General features: G+C 41.4%; 1 protein-coding gene across 2 annotated transcripts; it reads right to left on the bottom strand.

The window, feature by feature from the left end:
• Positions 1-1,034: 1,034 nt before the first annotated feature.
• Positions 1,035-22,255, bottom strand: CCDC80 (coiled-coil domain containing 80). 2 transcript variants are annotated; one of them, XM_027727575.2, is made up of 8 exons: positions 21,646-22,255; positions 19,418-21,318; positions 15,247-15,403; positions 10,491-10,627; positions 9,724-9,872; positions 6,395-6,498; positions 4,724-4,804; positions 1,035-2,072 (listed from the first exon to the last, which is right to left on the bottom strand). In XM_027727575.2, the coding sequence occupies exons 2-8, from the start codon at positions 21,308-21,310 to the stop codon at positions 1,726-1,728; spliced, it is 2,868 nt and encodes a 955-aa protein (XP_027583376.2). In that variant the 5' UTR covers positions 21,311-21,318; positions 21,646-22,255; the 3' UTR covers positions 1,035-1,725. The 2 variants fall into 2 exon arrangements, with proteins under 2 accessions (XP_027583376.2, XP_027583375.2); XM_027727574.2 differs by having other exon boundaries at positions 21,683-22,255.
• Positions 22,256-22,765: the final 510 nt, after the last annotated feature.

Genomic DNA, 22,765 nt, shown 5'->3' with positions numbered 1-22,765 from the left:
ACTGGTTCTATCAAATACCTGCCTTCTCCCACTTAGCTCCAGTCACCTGAGAAAGGTAAGTCAGGAGCTGTATCCTGTGCTGACTAGACCTTGTGATACGAAGGGCAGCCAGCCTCAGGGGATGACCAGGTTTGTAAAATAAGGCCTTGAGACCTCCACATCTGTCTGCCTTTGACACTCAGAAGAGCAAGCAACGTCTGAAGTTTTGTGGCTGAGTTTCTAAAGAAAGCATCTAGTTTTGAGTGAAGAAATCAGGAAAATGCTAAAACACATGCAGAGCATGCTCTGGCCAGCTTAGGGCTGTAGCCTTCTCCCTATTCCTGTGCTATTGCTGTCATGGCAAAACCTACTACCAGTGCCCTGTTGCATGTATCTATATGTGATGTGCACCCACATCGCGGATTATAAGAAGAAATGTGACTGGTCAGGCACACCTTCAACATTAGAAGTGACCACTGTGCCACTATGAAGGCTTGAATGGTACCTTCTTCACTTCAGGATATTCCATAATCTTTCTGCTGCGTCTTTAATGTTTAGAAATCTAACCCAAATGGTGTTGAAACCATGGCTATATGTGCAGCTCCTGCCACTGGTTTCAGTAGAGTAGGGTGATGCAACAAATCAAATGCCCAAAGACACCCATAAGAAGGGAGAAGAAAACCATTTCAGAAAGTGTGCCAAAAATAGAGATGGTTTAGCAGATCAAATTAATCTCAGATAGTTTTATAAATATTTAATCTAGATCACTTTTATGGGGGAGGGTATGAGAAGAAGAGGTAAAAGAAAATTTGAAATTTAGAGTAATAGTTTAATTAAAAGCATTATTATAGAGAGCTAGTTACAACTCATTTAAAATATATGTGAATGAGATTTTGTTTTCTGATAAAAATAATGCTTTTCAGTTTTCTGTATTTCAGACAATGCTAACTCTGGTTGGTGTTTCCACTTAGCTCTCATTAACTTGGATTTAGTTGTGAGATGGGCAGGACCTAAGAGAAGAGGGACTCCAATTAAAAGAATAAATGGTTATGCAGTAAGCTTTGTAGTTAAGAACTTTATATTGTATTGGAGCAAATTCTGCCATAGCCATAAATCTTATTTTCGTTGATAAAGTCAGCTAATTACAATATTAATACACTGTAGAAGGGGTGCTGTCTTTTTAAACAAAGTGTTTCAAAAAGATTTTATTATTGTTGTTGTTATTTTTAAAGAGCATACCTCATACTTCTTTCTTGAATTTTCCTTTTCGGGGGGAGACCTGAAGTGTGATCTTTTGTTTCTCCATAAGCATAATGAAATCTCACTTTCCAATAAATATACTTATTTTTTTTCTCCTTAGAAAAAATACTAAAAAGCACATTGCAACATTTGTTGGACAGTTTGTGTCCTGCCCTACCGCAGTGCCCATACACTGGGGCTGTGGGGGTTTTTTTGTTTGGTTTTAATACAAACAGCACCTGCTGATGGCCTTTGTTTATAAAGGTTTAAAAATATAAAGGAGTCTTTATTGTTTAAAGCTTCAATACTACTGGTTTGAATTGCTTCACTGTAAAGGCTTCTGCGTTTTTTTGAGAAGGCAAATGACCAAAGTCCCTTGATTGAACAGTAGAAGAACGAGGCGTGGATATCTAGTTGGCCTGGGAAGACTTTCTGCAACTGGCCGTGTATTGCTTGGATAGCTATTAGAAGGCAGACAGGGGGCAGTCAGAGGCTAAGTTGCCCTTTTCAATATGGATATCCATGGTGGTAACTCCCGTGGTGACGGTAGTCATCTTGGTAACCTTCCTGGTATCCCTGGTGGTAGCTATGGTAGCCATACCCACCGTACTCATCATCTGGGCACTGCATGCCGAGCGACTGCTGAATTGTCATCTCCTGTCGCCGAAGCTGCATGGAATCAATCAGGTCATACACAATCGCCATAGACCACATTGGAGAAGGATACCAGGACTTCACGTTTCCATCTTTCCCCACTAGAAGCATGGAGAAGTATTCTGGGCTAATTTGAAAATAATTTCGGATGTCTTTCACCAAGTTAGCTGGGATGTCTTCTCGGTCTACAGTTGAGCTTCCTAGAAAGCGATCACATAAAATCAGCATTGATGTTTTGTTTAAGCAGTGATGATGGTTTGTAGGTAAGCGAGTTAGCAACATGAGACAGGATACAGCCCAATAGTTGGCAATGTAAGGTGCTTGTAATTTACAAGTTCAGGATTTCCTGGATCCAAAATGAAGTTGCTCTACTGTGAACTAAGGATGTATTTTTAACAGTTTTGTTAGATTTAGTAAACTTGTCCTTTTTCTCTAGGCTGAAGCTGCTGTAGTGTGGTACATCTTTTTGTCACCCTTCTTTGACTACTATGCAGCTTGTGTCACCAATTCACGTATTGCAGAAGGCATATGTGAACAACAGTTGTGGTGAAAGAAATCACAAGAATTGAAGCGTGATAGAAGAATTGAAGGATGAATTTGCTGGGTCATTAATGGCATTATAGAACCTCACTCATGATATGTGAGGTGTGGTAGATGTCATGTCCACTTCAAAGTACATGTTCTAGTGCAAATCTGGTGAACTCCAAGCTTTTAAGTGTGAAGTCTGTGTTGGGTAAATGAGTAGAAACTATAACACAACTAAGATCAGTGGGCACATATATACATAGTTGGCTTGGCAGCTGAATGCTTACAAAGTGGCATCCTGCCTTACAGATTTGAGATTCTCTGAAGGAGGTCAGGAAGCAGGTGGTCAAGGGTGGCCTGGTTGTTACAGATTAAGTGGATTTCCGGAAGGCTTCAAAAGGTACTTTGATAGTTTAGTTGAAAAGCAGAAACAAGGTGGGAGTGAATGATCACCTGGAGTGGAGGGAGGTCATCAGTGAAGTTCTGTGATTTTGCTGGGACTGGTGCTGATCAGTGTATTTGTAAATAATGCACGTGAGGTATGAGGATGGAGGTTAGGAAGTATACTGAGGATGTGAAGTATATTGAGGATGTGAGGCGTTGCAGAAGATCCTTGTAAGACTGTGTGACTGATTAGTAAAATTAGAGAAGAAATTCTATTCAGATTGAAGAGATACACATGGTGAAAGTTTTTCTGACTCCCCATAAGAAATGATGAAGATTGACCATCACCACTTGGCAGTGAGATCTTAGGGCTATGAAGGAGTTTCATGAAAGGCTAGTTCAGTGCTCACTAATGACCAAAAGCAAAACCAGATGTTATAAACCATGAGGAAAATAATAACAAAACAGTATTATTATGCTACTATGGAAACCCATTGTTTGTGTGCATCTTAAGCACTGCATGAAATTCTGGTTCTCTCACCTCAGAAGACTACAGTAGAACTGGGAAAAAAAAGTCAGAAAGGCAGCAAGGTTGATCGCAGATTGGGAATCAACTCTGTATGATTTTATGTCCATGTAAGTGGGGACTGCAATCTGTCATGTAGATGGGTTGGGAGAGGTCTGCAGAATTGTGAATGTCACTACAGGGATGGATAGGAATTAAATGTTTACCTTTTTCCCCACACAAGAAATAAGGGGCATCGAACAAAGCTACGGGGGTCATATTCAGGACAGATAAAAGGTACCTCTGTAGAGGTTCTCACAGGAGAACACATGCTAGGAGTTAACATGGATCAAAGGGACATTAGTCAAGTACACAGAAAAGAGGACTCTTGAACTATAACCAAGATCATGAAGCCTTCGGTGAAAAATAAGCAGAGGCTGCAAGAAGGTTGATGGAAGAAGTGCGACATTTGCTTCTTCTGTTCTTATTCATTCTTATACATGGACTTAATGTTCCTGTACTATAGAAGGACTAGGATGCTTTCATGCACAGAGCAAGCAGTTGGAACAGAGATGGGATAAATGAGCTCCTTTCTGTCTCTGTTCTTCTACTGATGGAGACAGTTGTTTGGATTAGGTAGTAGAGGAACCTGTAGCATTTGAAAAATACCCTGACAGTGACCTCTCCTGAAAATATCTACTTGAAGTAGCCTGCTGAGATGCAAGTGGAATACTTAAGGGGTACTTATAGGAAAGACAGAGAAAGAAAGACTTTTTACCAGGGCTCATAGAGACAAGACAAGGGGTAATAGTTTTAAACTGAAAGAGGGTAGATTTAGATTTGATTTAAGGAAGAGATTTTTTAGGATAAGGGAGGTGTGACACAGGAGCAGATTGCCCAGATGGATGCCCCATCTCTGGAAGAGTTCAAGGCCAGGTTAGATGGGGCTTTGAGCAACCCAGTCAAGTGAAAGATGTCCCTGCCTAGGGCAGGGGGTTGGAACTTGATGATCTTTAAGAGGTTCTATTCACTCCAAGCCATTCTATGAATATGAATGAGGGACCCATATAGGAGAATCTGCTGAGTGTGTGTTCTATTAGCCCTGCAGACTCTTGAGCATGTAAAAGACACAGACATCCCTTTGACAGCAAGGCTGGCAGAGGAGTGTACTGGGGAATGTAAATTTAGGTGAGAGATAAAAGTGTGAGTTAGCTTCTAGATATTTGTGCTTTTACGTCCTGAAGAACCTATATAAGGTTTAGCACAGAAACAGTAAGAAAGCTTTTTGTTTGGTTTTGTGTCATCTTATGTCTTAAAAGAAACAAAACAAAAGAGAAAAACTGTCAATCCTTCCAAAGAAATTACAGCAAAGAAGCACTCAGCACTGTGTAATGCCCTTCATGGGTAGTACTGAAGAAACTGGGAACTGTTGCTTACCATTAATTGGATACAACTCTAAGACGCCTCCAATATCTTCTCCAAGTCCTAGCAGTTTGAGAATAGTTATGTGGCGCAGACCTGTGGAGGAAATACAGAAGGTTGTGAGTCAGACCAGATCTTTCTGTTCATTCTTGAGCAGATTTCAGTTTCATCAACCAGGTCTGTGCTTGCTAAATTAGGGCCCAGTCTCAGCCAGCCCTCTAGAAGGAAGAGTTACTGATTTCTGTGGAGTCCCTGCCAGTCACATCATCTGTCCCAAACACAGGGATGAACTGGTGTGTTGCATGAATCATGAGTCAGTTGCATAAAAGCAGTTGCTGGTGTCCCAAGGACAGCAGTGTGGTGCTGTGGTTCTGTAGCATAGGGATACAAGCATCAGACATGCCAGTAAATTGCAGAGGCCATTCTCCAAATCCGTAATGTTTCTGCACTGTTTTGTTCACTAGTAAAGCTTTTACTTGTCATACACACTGCAACAAATTATTTAGAGGCAATATAATCTATCCCAGTTAAACTCTGAGTGAGGGAAATAGCTTATGACAGGTACTCACTTCTTTCATTTGTGCTGCACAGAGGCTTGGACTGTTGCCTCTGCTTTGAAGAAAGACCTTAGGGATGACAGAAACTGCTCATGTAAAATGCATCTGTACAATCTAAAAAATCTTTGATGTAACTGTTTTACAACTTGGAAGTAAGATGCTTGGAAACATACCACTTAGTTAAAACACATGTTGACAAAGGCTTTAGAAACTCACTGGATCTCCTTCAAGCTGTCCCTAAAAGGGTGGGGATAATAACTGTTTTGGTTACATTCCATTCTTCAGAAAGCATTTTACAGTGGTCCATGTTGCAGTTTACTTAGGTAGTTACGAAATGAGATGACGCTGATGCTCTGAATGAAAGTCAGGTGACTATGAATGAACAATGATACTATGCAGATCTCCCTTCAGGTGTAATTGGAATGTAGTGATATAGCAGCTGTTGAATGGAACCTGTTTCATTCTATTGTGGGAGTCAAGTCTACACCCTGTATGGTACTGGCATTTCTAGGAACTTAACGAGTAAGTCTCTCTGCGCTTCATTATGAAAAGACAGAAGAGTGTTTCTGGGTCTTGCTCTTAGTTGCCTGCTGGAGGAGCCCATGTCTCTCCACTGACTATGTAGTTGGATCATTAAGTACCTAGTTATGGGTCTGGGAGGGCCTTTATTGGATTAAAGTGGCTTCCATTAATATTTTTACCCGTTTGGGCAATGAAGCAGCAAGGAAAAGAAAAAAACCCCCGTATTTCCATGCATCTCTCTGATACCTGGCCCAGTTCTGAGCTGGATGTTATAGGATCTGCCCTTCCCAAAGTATTTTATTTATGTTGTTCATTTGTACAGTACAAAAAAGAAAATACTATTGTTCTCCTGAAGTACAAGCCTGGAGAGAAGCTTTGGAGCACTAGCATTTTCTGCCTCACACAAATGATTCCATGGAACACTTTGTTTAGCTGTCAGTGTGCTGTACTACCTGCTTAACAAACCTTTTCTGTTTGAATTTGGAGGAAACTTTTCAGTTATCAGGCTCCTCAGACTGTCTATGTTCAGACTTCAGCGATGGAATGCATCACATCATCAGGAAGGATGTGGTTTGGGGGAGCAAGAATATAATTTCTTTTGACTCACCAAAATTGCAGGCTTGTCCACTGAGAGCAGCAAGCTGCTGGGAATAAGCCCAGTCTTCATCACTGGGAGCAGAGATCACTACCAGCCTCCTCCTCCATCGGAACCTGAAAAGAGAGCGACAGGGCGTGGTCATGACACGTGACTCAAATTGTCTCAGCATTTTCATTTGCTGTAGGCTGAGACATGTCATACCTCTCACAACTTGTCAGTAACAGCTGGATGGGAAATATTCCCAGTTCTGTCTGTCACTGGGAGAAGGTAAAGCTTGGTTTGAATTTTGCAATTCCAAAACTTTCATAGAAACACCTGCAGTGCCACTGCTTCACCAAACAAACATTTCAAAGCTCACAATCTTTGCTCAAAGCCCCCTTCAGTAGTTACAGCAATGCAGAGAAGTGTGTATTTAAGAGAGAAAGATTCCTGTGGAATTCCTCACTAGACATTTAGCTTTTACGTCAGTCACCACTGCTGGAACTGCACAGTTATTTTGCAGTTCAAGGGCTGTCTGAGAATTAGGGTGTATCTTCATTTCAGACATAACTCATACTTCTGTGTAAATAATCACTGACCTCCTTTTTTTTCCTGTACCACATTTGCTCCAAATACCTTTAACAGGGCTTTAAATCTGAGCTTGCTTATAAGTATGTGGTTGTGTGAGCCTATGGCTATGTAAGGCATGCATGGGGAATAAGATAAACCTTGAAATATTTCTTTAGTAGGGGCTGCACCATCTAACAAAGATTTTGCACAAAAAGGTCCTTCCATTTTCCTGTCAAGGAAAGGCAGTACCATAAGGACACTTGAAACCTTTAAAAATTCTAACTCTAGGGGATTTAAATACTCCCTCAACAACTTCTTTTTTGAATATAGATACTTCTCCACCTAACCTAAAGAAAACAGATTTATAGGAATTTGCAAAGCTGCAGAGATATTTTTATAGCAGGAAATGATCTTTTAAATGGATGCAGATGTTACTCTGTTATAATAATAGCCTGCTTTTCTGCAGCACCATGTGAAGATCTCAAAATAAGGGATAATGCAATGGGTCAATTCTACTTCACTTGAGAGAAGCTGAAGATATGATGAAACTTGCTCAGTCACAGAATGAGTTGTTAAAAGAGCAGTGTATACTGATGTCTTTGTCTTGTTGATTGATACTTATATGTATTTTTACAATTAAAAATGAAATCCTTGAAAAGCAAACCACCCCAATTTTAATCTTTCCCAGGAGGAACAGCAAAGACGTGTGTGTGTACAGTTATGTGAACAGGAATGAGAAGTATTAAGAATCACATATGTGATGTGAAGGAAAGGAGGGAAATTTTGTGTCATTATTCTGAAAATGTGTAACGAAATAATCTTTGTGATATTTTGTATAGAAAAGCACCTGGCTACATATGAACAGTGACTGAGAACGTAGATGTTGGATTATATTTTGCCTGGGGCAAAACCGTGAGTTTCTTTGAGATGCTCTTAAATTGCTTCCTATTTTTTTAATTATCTCCTTCAGAGATGCAAAGAGCTGAAAAGTGTTGAAAGCCACTCAAGCTATTTATTCCCTCACTCCAGGCAATCTGTATACTTGGTGTGCTTGTCTGGGCCTATGTTTTACTGAGAAATTAATTCAGTTGGTCTGTCACAGCTGCTGCTTCACTAACACTAACATACAGACTGATGCCTTATTTCTGACATCAGAAGCCATGGACCAATACTCCTGACAAATCTGCCATACCTTTCCTGTGTACATCCTTTCTTCCTCTTCTAGCTGTTTTGCATTCTGTTCTGATTTGTGAGCCCAGAGAGCAGTACAGCCAGTGTTGTCCCCACTGTTACAGGAGACCTCCCTCCCAAACTCAAGGTCTTCCTCCTTACACATGTGGATTTTAAGCATTACTCAAGCCGGCTCTGGCTCTCATGGTCTCCTTTCATGCCAGCCAGGCTTCTTAAGAACAATATTTGCGTTATTATAACTGACCTCTCCAATGAGCAACACCAGGGAGATGATGCCAGGGCTCTTGTTCAACTGGGAACATAACCTTGGACAAAGCTGGAATGAATCTTGCTGGGAATCTGACCAGTTAATGTTGCTAGAGAAGTCTACCCAATATTTAAAGCCTGATGCTTCTTTCACAGACAACAAATGCATTCTGTGCAGTGCAAGTTCTGTTTATAGATGCAACATTCTGTATTTTTTGGACCTGTTTTTCTAATGTGTGTTTATTGCTAGGGCGATTTCCAAGCAAAGAAGGATTTGGGGCCCATGCCTTTCCAGAATACAAGCCTCTTTCTTGTGTTGATCAGCTGTTTCCAAACTGTGGTTCTTCTTGGTGGTCTTGGGGATGAATCACTGAGACCTAAACAGGAGGTGGTGAGGTGGGTGGGGTGGATCTTGTTAAAGGTTCCCTTTCTGTTGAAGTGGCCATAGAATTTTAAAATGTTTATGAACCAACAACCTATTCATTTACTTGTTGCTCCTTTCCTCCCTCATCAGAATCCAATGTGCTGCCTCAGTTATTTTTAAAGCCATCTGGCATTAATGGTGTATTCCCACAGATTCCAACAGTATGTGAGGAGGATGCAGTTGTAACAGGTAAAGCCTACCTAGAGTGATAGGGTAACCTTAATTTCATGTGAATTATCCTGTGACAGAGAGGGCTGTAGCTGCACAGCTCTTCTGTGGATCTGAATTCCCACAGTCCAGACATATTTATTGCCTAGAATTTAGATCTCACAAGTAGAGCAATAATATGGCATATAGAGATTGCATAAACAAAACTCTCTTTCTGCAAAAGGTCTCTCAAACATTTTGCAAGAGACATCTGCCAGACCTTTAATAATATGCATGACTAATACTGGCCAAGACCAACTGTTATCTCAAGCAGGATAAAAAGGAAGTTACAGAGAATTAATTGGTGATTTGAAGTACATGGAAGGGATTAGAATGGGATTAATGAGATTGGGATGGTTGATGATCGAAACACATAAACACTGTGCTTCATACTTTCAAAGCACTGAGCTAACATCTGTGAATTAATCCTTATTTGCTCTTCTAATGTAAATCAGTGTTATCATCTCCATGTCATGATGGGAGGAACTGAGGTACTGAAAGTCAGTGTCCAAAGAAGGTGCAGTCAGTCAGGAAACATCCTTCTTGACTTCCAGTATTCTGTGCAAGACTGCATTCGGTTCTGGCTGTGTCTCTCTATTTGCTTAACACTGTAAATACTGAGTAATCTATATTTAAAAATCACAGAAATAGTCGTATGGGTATTTTTCCTGTAAAACAATAATCAGTAGAACTAGAAGCAGATAAGAACAGAAGATAATACCTGGATAAGAAGCTCTCAAGGGATTGTTTCTTATCTTCTTTGCAGACAATGCCCTCTTTTTTCTGTCTTTCCATGTCTTTAATTCGTGACTGGAAGGTGTCAATCAAATCAAACACAGACTTCATTGCTATGGGTACTTCATAGTATTGCTGTTAAGAAAAAAAAACAGATGAATATAAGGATGCTCATATTAGCAGCCTTTCTGCATGCATCACAGCACCATAGGAATATAGAGATTCAAGTAGTCCTATTTACACACAGGTAACAAAGCCTAAAACATGTTAGAAACCATGGAAAATATTATTGCTTTTGCAGTCAGACTGCCCTTTGGAAGTGGCATATTTTCAGTATTTGCCCAATGTCATAAGGCCAGGACATTGCAGGCAAAAAAATTATCATTATATTCTTCTGTCAGGCCATTCAGCTAGAGGATTGTCCATATGCACTGTGCTGGCATCCCTTTGAGTGGCCAAACTGCATGCTTTAGAATGCTGGGTACTACATTAAAACCCCTGTCAGTTGGGGGTCCTGTTCCTCACCATTCCAGCAGAAATCCACAATTCCTGAAATCCCCTAAGCGCAGAAAATGAAGATAGCTACAAAATTCCTGAAAATTTCTTGCTGCTCTTTTTCTTGTCTCCCAACAATGACCAAGTCCAGCATCGGTCTCTTATGTACCTCACGTAAAAGGCTGCAATGTAATTTCCTGAAAATTATTTTTTTTCATATTATTTCAATGCCTTTTCTTTGAAGAGTTGAAACCTCACCTTGACCTTCATGTCAGTGTCTGTAAGCACCATGAAAAAGTCATTGTAGGTCATCCCATATTCTTTCCTCAACTCGCTGATGAGCTGCTGGTCCACAAGGTCTTCATCCTCTATCACTTTCATGGGCTTTTCATTATCTTAATGTGAGACAAAGGAGAAATAAAAATAGTTGTGGAATCACACAGCACTCTGCCTTTAATTTCAAACTTGAAAGAAAGGGGAAAATTAATTTCCCAGAAGCCTTCTTCCTGATGCATAGTCAAGATATTAAAAACCATCAGTATGGTATTATGACTTTTAACTGTCCAATTTTCAGTCCCAATATTCTTTGAAAATCAGTCTATCCTAGGGCATGTGCACTTCAGTATTTAACATTTCTTCACTTTTTGAAAAATCTTCCTTTTTCCTGGAAAGGTCTTTTAGATTTTTTTGGTATTATTCATGTATATGCATGTACTAATCATTTCACCAGCTCCTGAAATGCAGCCATTTCTGGAAAAGACAGTAAAAATTTTGACAATGTGCACCATGTGCAAATGAAACAGCATGGATAATTTAGGTCAGTAAAATATAGCTAGAACAGCTTGAGGTTGGCCAGGACACTAGAGTTAACCTTGCCAGTCATAAAAAAAATTACATGCAAAGTTTAGTGAAATCAGAAACTGTTTAATGTGTTTTGAATGCTGCAGTCCTAAGAGCACACCTCTCTATAGACCCTGCTTTGGCACTCCCTCCTCCATCTGTGTGCTGATGTCTTTCCTATTCTAACACCCTGGCAGACCAAACCTTAATTCTGAGAACGTTTTGTACCTAGTCAGTGCTCCACCCCAGGAAAACATTCCTAAACATTGGAAGAGAAAAAGACCTCTGAAGACAGAGATTTGAAGACAAGCCTGTGGAGGTACTGAGGTTCCTTACTTCCCGTGGAACTGGGGTGTACTGGGGTCATGTCCTGAAAGCCTCCCTGTCATCAGCTCAGCCTCAGCTCCAACATCAGCACAGTCCTATATAACTGCAACAGTGCTGGAACAAGCCTCCATATGCTTTTGCAGGGCCTGGAAAAACTAGAGACAAACTAAATCACACACAAAGGGAAATGTCACCTGGGCACCCAAGAGCTCCCTGCAAACATTACTTGTCTATACCCTGTGACACCACTGTGAGTATTAATATTCATAATCTCAGAAATCCCAGCCATGGCTTAAGTGACCTGCCTGAAGTCAGAGACATGAGAGGTGATCAAGAGGTAAAATCCAGAGGTACAACTTGCCAGTCCCCCGCTCCATGATTATTCACCAGAAAATAGAGATGAGATTGATTATCCAAGTTGATCACACAGCAACAGAAAATAATTGATGCATTATACAACAAAGCATTCTAACTAATTTTTTAAACATCCATAGCCTTTAAGGCTGTTTCAAAATTTGCAGTAGGTCCAATCTGTGTATAGACTGAATGAAACTTCTGAATTAAAATTTTGGGAAAATATCTGAATCAGAATCTGACCTTTAGGTTTCACACTTTGAACCCTCTTCTTACAGAATAAAAGCCAAACCAGCAAATGTTAAAATTTGGTTATACTAATCAAGTAATAATATGTTTTTTTATGAATATATGTACCTCTGTTGAAAGTTTTGTAAAGAATTAACAGGCAATGTTATCAGTTTCCCATTGGGTGGGTTGCTGCATATGCTAGTTGGTTATTCACTTCATAAAACATATGTAAATCATGTATCAGTGCTTCATAAGTGAGGTTTACATGTTACTAATGGCAAGCATGACCATTAAAACACAGACCAAAGAATCGTATTTAAAAGCAAAAATTATCTCATTGGCCTAGATGGAGGTAGAATAGTGCAAAAATTGTTATTGTGAAATTTGATGTACAGCAGTACCTTAGACCAACCAACCCATGGCACTCTTCTGCTTTATACTCTAGATAACAGTATGAAGTTAGCACTTTAGGGTTTCGTTGTTGGGAGATCTTCTTTCAAAACTTATGATAAAAAGAAGAAAATTAAATTGCAGAGTGTGATACAGAAAAACGTTTCAAGGGAAAAAATAATGCCATAAAGGCTGGCCTGCCTTCCAAACTTGGAAGTGATTTCTATGGAGAAAAAAAAATAATTTAATCTAATTGCCTCTTTCCAATTCACTACTTGTCCCTGACCTCAACCTCATGAAGGACATCTGGGTTCAGCATGACAAACCACAGGAGTTGAGACTGTCTGCTGGTACCTGCAAAATTCTCACTCCCTTTGCTTTTTCTAGAAAGGTCATTGAAAGAGTGTGGAAATGTTTCTCCATATATCTTTGGCAGCTAGACAGGCTGGGAAGATGAGTTACTGTTTAGAAGTGACACTCAGCTTTTGTGTCATTCCAGTGGGAAACTGGGAAATACTCTTTGGTTTCACTATGAGCTGATCTTGGCCAGTGTCAATGAGCTCTTTCATTCACTAGTTCTAAATGTGTTTGAAATTTCAAGTGAAAAGTCTTTTCTGTGGACTTTTCTGTTGTTGTCTGTTTGTATTGCAATCCAAGATGCAGCACACCTCATCATGCTGGGTGCTCAGGCTTCTCACTATAGCATGCATACTGTGAACAAAACGTTTCTTAGGAGAAACTTTTGCTGCCTCTGGTGGTGACAGAGAGTGAGTCTTGAAGACGCCATGCAAACAGGAAGGGTAGGGGAGAAGGAGAGGTAGAACAGAAAGGTGTTTGTATTATTTGAACTTTCTAAAAAGCTTAGGATTTGGTGTTTTGAGCAGCACTATAAGATGAACTTCATGTAAGGCTTAACCTATACCCTTCTAAGTCTCCTGAATTTCTTGAACAATTTAATTTCTTCTGTGAGAATTCAGCTGTTATATACACTCATGTGGTTTGGGGAAAGTTTGGATGTAGGTTAAGTTTGGAACTGAAAGAGTATGATCTATGTCAGAGTGAACATCTGTTTATTAGCCAGACTAGAAGCTAAATATAACCCTAAGCAGTCCACTGACAGGCAGATGGGTCTAGGTACACAAAAAGTGTCCTTGAGTAACCTTGGCCTGATGTGGAAAATCCTGTACTGCTCCCGATTTGTCACGGAGGTGCACAAATGGACAGTCTGGCAGGATTTGTGACTCACTGTCATTCAGGAACACAAGGCTAGGTCCCCTGTTAGGTCCTGTCCCTCTGAGAGCAGCAGAGGCACAGCTGGAAGCCAGACATAAATCTGTGATCTTCTGGCCAGTTATATGCCCAACCTGCAACACCCTGGAGCTGGTGTGGCCCTGAGCTTTCTGTTCTGTCACACATCTCTCCCCAAAGTTTGGTAAAACCAGATGAACTTTGAGGGGAAAGCTGTGGTGGACTTATAAGCAAAACTAACAGCTTTTATTCTATTTGTAGAATAGAATTGTAGAATATTTGTATTTCTTCGGCTTCATCCAGCAAAGCATTCACAGTGCTGTTAACTTTTAGATGCAGACAGCAATGAGATATTGCACATGATTCAAGAGGCATCTAAGCTTAAGTGCTTTGCTGGACTGGGACCTGAAATCTTTGTCCAAACATTATTATGATGATAGGAATGGTTCTCACTGGCTTTGGTGAGTGCTTCCCCAGGACCTGAACACTGAGAGCAGTTGTTTCAAAGCTGCCTAAGAGAAATGGATCCCCAGTGTCACCTGTCTATATGGGAACTCTGTATGTAAAGAAGGTGGCACTAAATATGTCTGAATGAGCTACTTTGCAGGTCCTGCGCAGTCTGATTATAGTGCCTCCAAAACCTCTGGCTCCAATGAGATGAACCTCTTTACAACAGACAGCAATAAGCAGTCACAGTGATGGGTATCTTGTTTCACAGGGAAAGAGAGGTGATAGGGCTTCAAATGGTAAATCTTTAAATATCAGGTATGCTGATGCAAATTTTTAAGGTTGTCCATACCTAGAGGATGTGGTTGAAATCTTCTAAAAATAATACCTGTTTACCAAAACAGAGAGGAAAATGCACCTCGACCTCTCCTTGCTGTGGGGGCTGATCTTGCAAAAGAAAGGAACTCATGGCAAAGGTTCTAACTATCCCCCTACTCTGTCCTGGGTTTAACTAGTGTACGCCTCTGAAGAATAAAGAATTCCAGGACCCTGTGAGGATTACAAAGGCATGAGAAAATATTATATGGCAGTGGGGAGATAATGATCTTGAACTTCAAAATGGGATTAACTTGGGCCAATTTTTTAATATACTCTCAAACGATTCCCTTCAGTGTTTCCTACCCCCAATCTTCTCTCCTTCATGACAACAGTCACTTTCTTTAAGTATCTAGCCACCCATGGCTGATGTCTTGCAAAAACCAAGGGCAGGAAGGCATTGTATTAGTGCAGTCTTTAAGTTGGACAGTGAGGTTGGTATTCAGGATATTGGTAGAGCTCAGCCTAATTTCCTCTTTCTGTCCCATGCCCTAATCTCATTTTTTTTCCACCTTTTCACTGTTCCACTGTTTTACTGGCTTTAAGAATTCCCACAAAGAAAGCTGAAGGTGCTCAAGTTACAGCACTGGAAACCTAACCATGGAAAATACCAGAGACACTTATGTAAATATAACAGGGAGGTAGTTAGCATGGAAGGAGGAGGAATGGGTTTGAAAGTCAACTGGACCACAGCAACAGATCCTGCTTAGATTTTGACCCAAGCTGGGGAGATTTCTTCCTTTGCTGTCTATATTGTGCCCATGAGATGTAAAGAAATCATTAAAAAAAAAAAAAAAAGAACCTAGCTGGAAGTGGTCAATTTTCATGCTGCTGTTGTTCATGGTGCCAAAAATTGTAATGACTGAGATCTTCCTCGTTGCCATCTTGCAGAAGCTCTCCAGATACTCGTCTCGCTGCTGTACGTACATGGTGTTGTCCGCCTTGGGGGTTGTGATCAGCTGGTTGGTGGCAGAGATAAAAGCTTGTTTAGTATAAGGAATGAAGCAGATGAGTATTTTACTGAAGGAGAAATAGTCACTGTTTGCAAATTGGGCTCTCTTTCTCATAAAGCTGTTATTTATTTTGCCTTCAGACCCAGGCCTAACCCAAAGGTTAGGAAGGAACCTATCATTATCAGCCACAGGAAAACTTTTGGAAGCATGTCTAGCTGGTTGCATAAGCTCCTCCACTGTCTCTCCACAATTCTGGTAGAAGAAAGCATTGGATTTTACAGAACACCATATGCTTTCCTATTATCCCTTGCCCTACCAGTCCTACCAGGTCCCCCTCACAGCCTTCAGTGGTGCCATGAATCTAGGATTCCTGTTACTCACTCACAGTGGGAGCGCTGGGAACATGGCAGCCGCTCTGGCCTTATCCCATGGTCCAGGCAGGGCTCCCAGTGGCTATTTTGTCTGTCAAGGGGTGAGTGAATAGGGCTACATGAATACTTATGTAACTGATGGCCATATAAGAAGACCTTGAAGACTTGCTAAGGCCACTGTGATCTCATCTGAAAATGGCTGATTTAGCTTTTGTTTGTTCTAAGCCATTTTGATGTCTTTTGGGACTTATATTTGCTAGAAGACACAGCTGTGGGGGGAGAGGAAGAAGAGGAATAATTACAACAACAAAAGTATAAAAACTCTGTATGGTTTGTAGTACTTATTTCAAAGCCTTCTAAGAATTGCAAAGATTTAACTTATAAAAAATTTAAAGCACGTGACTTAGATCCTTTATCAGCGACTGGGATGCAAATATTCCAGGGAAGGTGTGCGTGTGTAACACCATTTGGTGGTCCTATGCAGCAGTTTCCAGCAGAAGGTGGCTAGGGATGCTGCAGCTCTAGCAGTGTAATCCTTCTGACTAGCAGCAGTGAACTGCAATCAACCACCTGCCACTGATCCCCCAAACATAAAGGGAGCTGGAATCTGGATCCAAATTTTATGGTTTAAGGTCACAAATAATCACCAGAATCCTTCGATTGCAAACTTATGCTTTAGTCTGTAACAGGTGGAATCATTTTCTAGCTGCTTTCTGAAGTTTGTAGGGCCTGGAGGTTAATTTTTATGATACACTCTTTATAAATCCAATTCATCAATTTACTGAAGTGTAAAATATATTTCTGGGCTTATAAGATCTGTCTCTCATTTATGCAAAGGCCCCTGGCACAACTACAACACTAGAACATGAAGGTGAATGAGAGTCAGACACAAAGAGGATTTGATTTCTGGGCTATAGCATGTAGCACGTTGCTTTTAAATGGCATAGAAATGCTTAAATGAAACGAAAAAGGGTCATGAAAAGGATTTGAGGACTGAGATCAAAACCAGACCATGGGTTTTGTATTGTCCTCCTAGTTTTGGAGGTCATAAGCTGGAAAGCAGAGGCAGGCCTGAATTTGATCTGCTTCATCAAACCTTGTAGAACAAAGCAGGGATCATTTAAGAGGCAAAGCAAACTGCAAATCAAAGCTTTGTGCCAGGACTGTTTTAACCCAGGCATTATATACGCTGTATCTATCTGTGTTTGCATTGTAGAATCACAGAATGGTTTGGGTTGGAAGGGACCTTCAAGATCCCCAAATTCCAACCCCTGTGCCATGGGCAGGGGCACCTTCCATTAAACTAGGTTGCTCAAAACCCCATCCAGCCTAGCCTTGAACACTTCCAGGGTTGGGGTATGCACAGCTTCCACTCTCTCTTTTCTTTATATGCTCCCTTTAGGTACTGGGAGGCTGCTATATAAACTGTCGGTCTGCATTTCATCACCACAGGGAAATAAACAAAGAACCCAAACTCACTAAGCCAAAATTTCTCAACATTAGTAAGACTGCAATAAAAGCTCCGTTATAGAGAGATGGGGCTACAAGACTCAAAATCGATACCTTTTTTTTTTTTAGTTTCTGCACCTGGGACCTATATTTGTCATTACTTGAACTTAACCCAGAATAGCTTTCAAAAATCTGGATGTTTGAAATTCATGCTGAAATCTTAAATCCTTAATGATCTAGAACTTAAAAACCCATGTCCCTCTCAAAAGACCTTTGGAAAAGGACTGAAGCAATGTCCTTGGGAACCAGTCTATTAAGGCATCTGAAAGATGCAAAAGCAAGAGGGAAAAAATTGCTTAGAGACACTTCTGCAGCAGTGTGGCTTAAGTCTCCAGGGGAGGGTTTAAAGACTCATGAATGATAGAGTTCATCTAACTGGAGGGACTGACCCTAATGGAACAGAGCAGTTTGATAGGAAGGGATGCAAATAGGCATATGTGTGGGTTCAAAGAATCTTGAGAAGTTCTCTTTTTTCCACATGTTCCATTCATGGCAAAGAGATAGTAGAGTTCAGCCACTGCTTTTACTAATAACCAAATCAAACCTATTCACCAAGGCTGAGGATGATTTTAGGTTCTGGAAAAGTGAAGTGCAGCGTGGCATAGTCATATGTCTTCAGTGAGTTTTGGCCTGACAACCTGAGATTGTGCAACTCTTTTCTTGGAGATCCAGCTGAGAAGTGGCCTAGTATCAGAAGGTTCAAATTTCAGACAACCCTTTAAGTTGCCAGGACTGTGGTGGTGTAATGAATTAGCAGCCTGACATCTGTGAGCTCTGCTTTTGGCTCTTTTTTTCCAAGTTTGTTTTTATTTGTCCTGATGCTACACATATTCTTGAAAGTCACAACATTGAGACCAAATGTCAAAGATCCCAACTTTTGCATAATTTCTCAAGCTTTTCATTTGGCTAAATATCATTTAACAAGTAACTAAGAGATATTATTTGCAAAATTTAGTCAAGTTCAAATTTTTCAAATATATGGCTTTTTTCCACTTCCAATGCTAGCCCTACAGCTAGGAGGAGAATGGAGGGGAGGAGAAGAAAGTTGCCTTCTGTTCAGGTCCATGAATCATCAGCAGAATAATTAATTAAATTCCAGTGGTTGGAATCTTAACTTGGCATCTTAGCTTGGCATTTTAGCTATTTGTATTGGAATATGGAGCATGAAAGTCAAAGGTGTGTTTTGACACTGACTATCAGACAATAACTCTGAAACAGGCCAGCTTACAGTAGAATAATTGCAAAAAAAATCAGCTTCCACAATAATATTTTTAAATAACTGTTTTTCAAAGTGTACCCTTCAGAATATGTCCCATCTGCCAGAAAAAACATTTCTATTACAACTAGAACTGTTTCCTGTCCCAGGTGAAGTGGGTTTTATGATAAGTAGTTGGAAAAACATACAGCACTATTAAACCCAGGGACAAGTAACTCCAGATCACACTGAAGTTCTCAGACCTGAAAACTTATTATAGTGTTATTGTTTAATAAAAACAGCAGGAGAACAAAACCAAACCAAAATAAATTCTGCACAGGACCTCTGAAGATGTGTAGGAGATCTGAATGCCAAATTCCCATTAGATCTTAATCCCAAGTTCCCCATCCCTCAGGGCATCTGATCACAAGCCTTTGTGCATATCTTCAGTCAGACATGCACTAGTATTGCCAAAACACCTGGCTTGCTTCCAGTTTTAGGACACCAGCACCAATATGAAGCAGGTGTGCCAGCTGGCAGGACATGCTGAGCATTGAAATGTGGTAACATTGGCAAGTTCCCTAAAGTGGTGAATGGGTGTAATCCACACTGGAACCTCATTTTATTGATCATACTGATACAGATCCTGACACCCACATATCCACTGGAAATAAGATAATCTGATGGCTATATGGTGGCTCATGGAGGTGACTGGGAAGTGGTTTTAGTTTAATTTTTGGTTGCTGCATATAGGATTTCCAATATGAGTCTGCAAAACCTTCCATGTTGAATATGGTTGTTTGGGTCTAGAAATTTTACCTCTTGAACAAAAGCACCAAAAAGAGTAATATAAAACCACCATAAACTTACAGTTCCACATATTCCTGCCAGGAGGGAGATATGACTTCATTTAGGTAATAAGATTCAGATGAACAAGTTACTTACAATGAGCCGCCTTTTGCCTTCAAAATATTCCAGGAGGTTGGTTGCTGATTTTCTGGGAGGCTGTAGGAAAGGCTTCTTATTGGGCTTGGGAAAATCCTCATTTTCAGTCCTGCTCCCCTTCTTATTCTTCTTGCTGCGGTCTTTGTCCTGCTTGCTCTTTTTCTCAGCTTTGTCCTTCTTGGACTGCTTTTCACTCTTCTGCTGCTTGTCAGGTCTGTCCTTCTTCTTCTTCTTCTCAGGTTTATCCATTCGCTCATGCTTCTTTGATTCTTTTCCTTTCTTTGGGGGAATATTTCCCACTGCAAACTGTTCCTCTAAATGGGAACTAGCAGGCTTGCTCGGGTCATATTTATCCTCATATTCATTACTCAGTATCTTTTCTTGGGCCTTCTTTTTTGGTGGTTTAGTCTTAATTGGTTTGTGTTGCCCTGGTGTGACATTCAGGTCCCTATGGTTATAGTCCTTTCTATCTGTTCGGTTATCTTTAAATCTACCCACATTTGCCTTTGTATAGTGCACTGAGGGAGCCGTTGGGACTCCTGTGAAACTGTCATAGCGGGCAGCTTTGTTTGGTTTCCGTGTGGCTGCCTGTTGTTTCTCCGACTGTCCGCGCTGACGGTCCCTGCGGTTTGCTTTCCACACAGGAGAGTAGAAGTCCTCAGAGGCTGTGACTCGTGGAGTGGTGGCATCAGGGGCTACTGGCAGCCTGTGGTACTCTGTGGTGGCATGTGACTTTGTGGTCCAGGTCCTCTGTGTGGTGGGGAGGGATGTAGTTGTAGTAGACCGGCTTGCTGTTGTCACTGCACGGGTGGTGGCACGAGTAGTTGTGGTGGTGGGAGGGAGAGTAGTGGTCCTTACTGTAGGTAGAGGAGTGGCCACTGTGGTTGTCATTGGTTTCCTCACTGTTTTGGTCCTTACTGGCTGATTATTGTTCTTCCTTGGCTCCTCCTTCCTTGCTGACACCTGGGCATGTTCACCACCAGGGGTAGGCTGGGTGCTGCCCCCATTGTTGCCTTCCTCAACCACTTGCCCCTCTACCCCAGCTGCTTTGCAAGTCTGGATGAAGCCCTTCTGCCTCATCTTCTCAATTTTTCTTATGGGGTTCTGATCAATGACTTCGTACATGGCCTCTAGCCTGACTGGATAAGGATACCTTTCCTCTACCTGCAGAGTTTTCTTCAACAGTACCATGCCAAATTTCCCTTTCTCCAGTTTCAGAAAGCTCATGAGCTTAGGGATGAGGGCAGGATCTAGTGGCTGTTCCAGGATTTTTCCTTCGTTGGTTATCCTTCTGACTTTTCCCCCTTCTTCCCCTTCTTCATGGAACAACACAATCTGCTGGATGTGCCTCTCGGCCAGTTCACAGTAAACATCATTTTTCAGCAGGCTCATCATGAGCCGGTAGTAGCCCTCAGAGGCATGGGGGGCAGAAATTACCCACACCCGATTTTTCCCTGCAAAGCTGGCCAGGACATTGGGAGAACTTGACCCTGAAGGGAAACGTACCACTCGTGACTGTGAGGCAGAGGATATCCCTTCGTCCTTAATCATCTCAGACTTGGAGTATTTGGCTGCAGCTGTGAGTCTCTGTACCCATCTCATTCTGGTCCCCATGCCCCTGGCCTGGGAACGTGCTTCCCCTTGGAGGAGATTGGCAGGTGGTTTTGGAGGTGTGGAAGAATCCCTTTTGGAGACAGGGTGTTGAGGATTTGGACTTGAATTCCTCAGGGATGCTCCAGACCTTCTTAGGACACTGCTTGAAGCCCTGTAAGCCAGAGGCACTTTCCTTACTCCATGGCTCCCTCTCTCTGCCAGCCTCTCTGTCTTCTCAGAGCCACACACTAGCCATGCTGCCCACAGCAGGGCTAAGCTGAGAGCTGGCCTCCAGTTCATTGTGCAATCTGTATAAGGAGGGGGAGGAGAAAAAGAAAAAGTTAGGTGGTAACAGTATGATGATACCTTGCACAAGTGATAAAAAAAGCAAAGCATAGGCTGGCTGGTTTTTGTGATTTATAAGCGTTGATTGCACCTCAGTCCTGCCCTAGTGGCTTTGTACATTTTACAGTTATTTTTGGAAAAACACAATTTTATGAAAAAATGAGATCATCCTTCTGTAACATGATATTGTCTATCCAAAAGGACACTGTGATCTGCATCCTTCTCTCTCTCTGTCTCGCTCATGCTCTCACTATACACACATGCAGACACACAGAGAAAGGGTCCCGTACCTAGAGCAGAAAGCCAAGAAGTTGACTTGAAACTTACACTTCCAGAGATGAGGTTTCACGTCTTTTTCCTTTAAAAGGAGACCATACAGCTTTGCTGCTGCTTAGTGATTTATCTTTGCAGCCCAATAGGTTCCAGAGCCTGCCTTGTGTATCTTTTAACTCTCTTCTTCACCTTCTTGACAAGCAGGATGAGGTTAGTGGAAATTTCCTTTGTGATCTCTGCTTCTCCATTTACCTGCAGGTCTGGATTTTTGCTGTGCCGGTTATCCACACAGGCAGGGATTTCATTTAAGGAAAGGGAACTCCTGGCTGCTCCAAGTCTCTCTGTTTTATACTTCCCTTCCCACTCCTTGCTTCCTCAGTCCCGTTTAGCTCCTTTGTTTCCAGAGAGGAAAGCACCAGCACTAATATATTTTCCAGGCTGAAGAAAAACACAGGAATGTGATGCTGAAAAAAAAGAAAGGACGCTTCTCTTTCCCCTTTCTCCACACTTTGACAAAAGCAAATTGTAAAACACTCGTCTTTTTTTCTTCTTGGCTGGCGGTGGTCCCAGAAATGTCAGGGCAACCCCAGCCCTGCTCCGAACCCGCCTCAGACAACGGTGGCCACTGGAAATGGGGGAAACTTCACTCAGGATTTAACAGCTCAGCAGAACCCGCCTCCTCCCCAGTCTGACACAGGGAGGGAGGAGGAGGAAGGCTCAGGGGGCTGAAACACTGCACAGCATCACAGAGCACTTCAGAGAGGGTGACTCCAGCCTTAACTCTTTCCTTCACGCATCCCAGCTCCCTGGTGTTCTCCAGCCCCAGCTTTCTCTTTCCTCCCATTTAACGGACACTAGTCGGATAAAAAAATAGTCCTGTGAGAAGTGCGTTTCTCCATCAGTATCAATAACAGCTCTGGTGTTTAAGAATTATTGTTTTTTAACCTCATAATTTCTGCCTCCTGTTCCCCCTTTCCTTCTTTTTTATTGCTTTCTGGGAGTTCCTCAGTGAAATCCAATTTCTCTTCACTTTCCAACCAATTTCTCTTTCAAGTCTTTGCCTGTGTCAGTATATTCTTTCCTGCAAACATCATATGGGCATAGCTGTTTGTTAATTTGTAGTTTTTAAAGAGATAT

Source organism: Pipra filicauda, unplaced genomic scaffold (genome assembly GCF_003945595.2).
Source record: "Pipra filicauda isolate LSUMZ 115617 unplaced genomic scaffold, ASM394559v2 scaffold64_size3178608_pilon, whole genome shotgun sequence".
NCBI classification, from domain to species: Eukaryota; Metazoa; Chordata; class Aves; order Passeriformes; family Pipridae; genus Pipra; species Pipra filicauda.
The sequence above is the reverse complement of the archived record's forward strand: the minus strand, read 5'-3'. Positions and strand labels throughout refer to the sequence as shown.

Coding starts and splice junctions, on each gene's coding strand:
- CCDC80 (XM_027727575.2), bottom strand. CDS start 21,310: ATGAACTGGAGGCCAGCTCTCAGCTTAGCCCTGCTGTGGGCAGCATGG. Junction 6,499..9,723: donor CTTGAGAGCTTCTTATCCAG/GTATTATCTTCT, acceptor CTCTCTTTTCAG/GTTCCGATGGAGGAGGAGGC. Junction 2,073..4,723: donor AGAGTTGTATCCAATTAATG/GTAAGCAACAGT, acceptor ATCGCTTTCTAG/GAAGCTCAACTGTAGACCGA.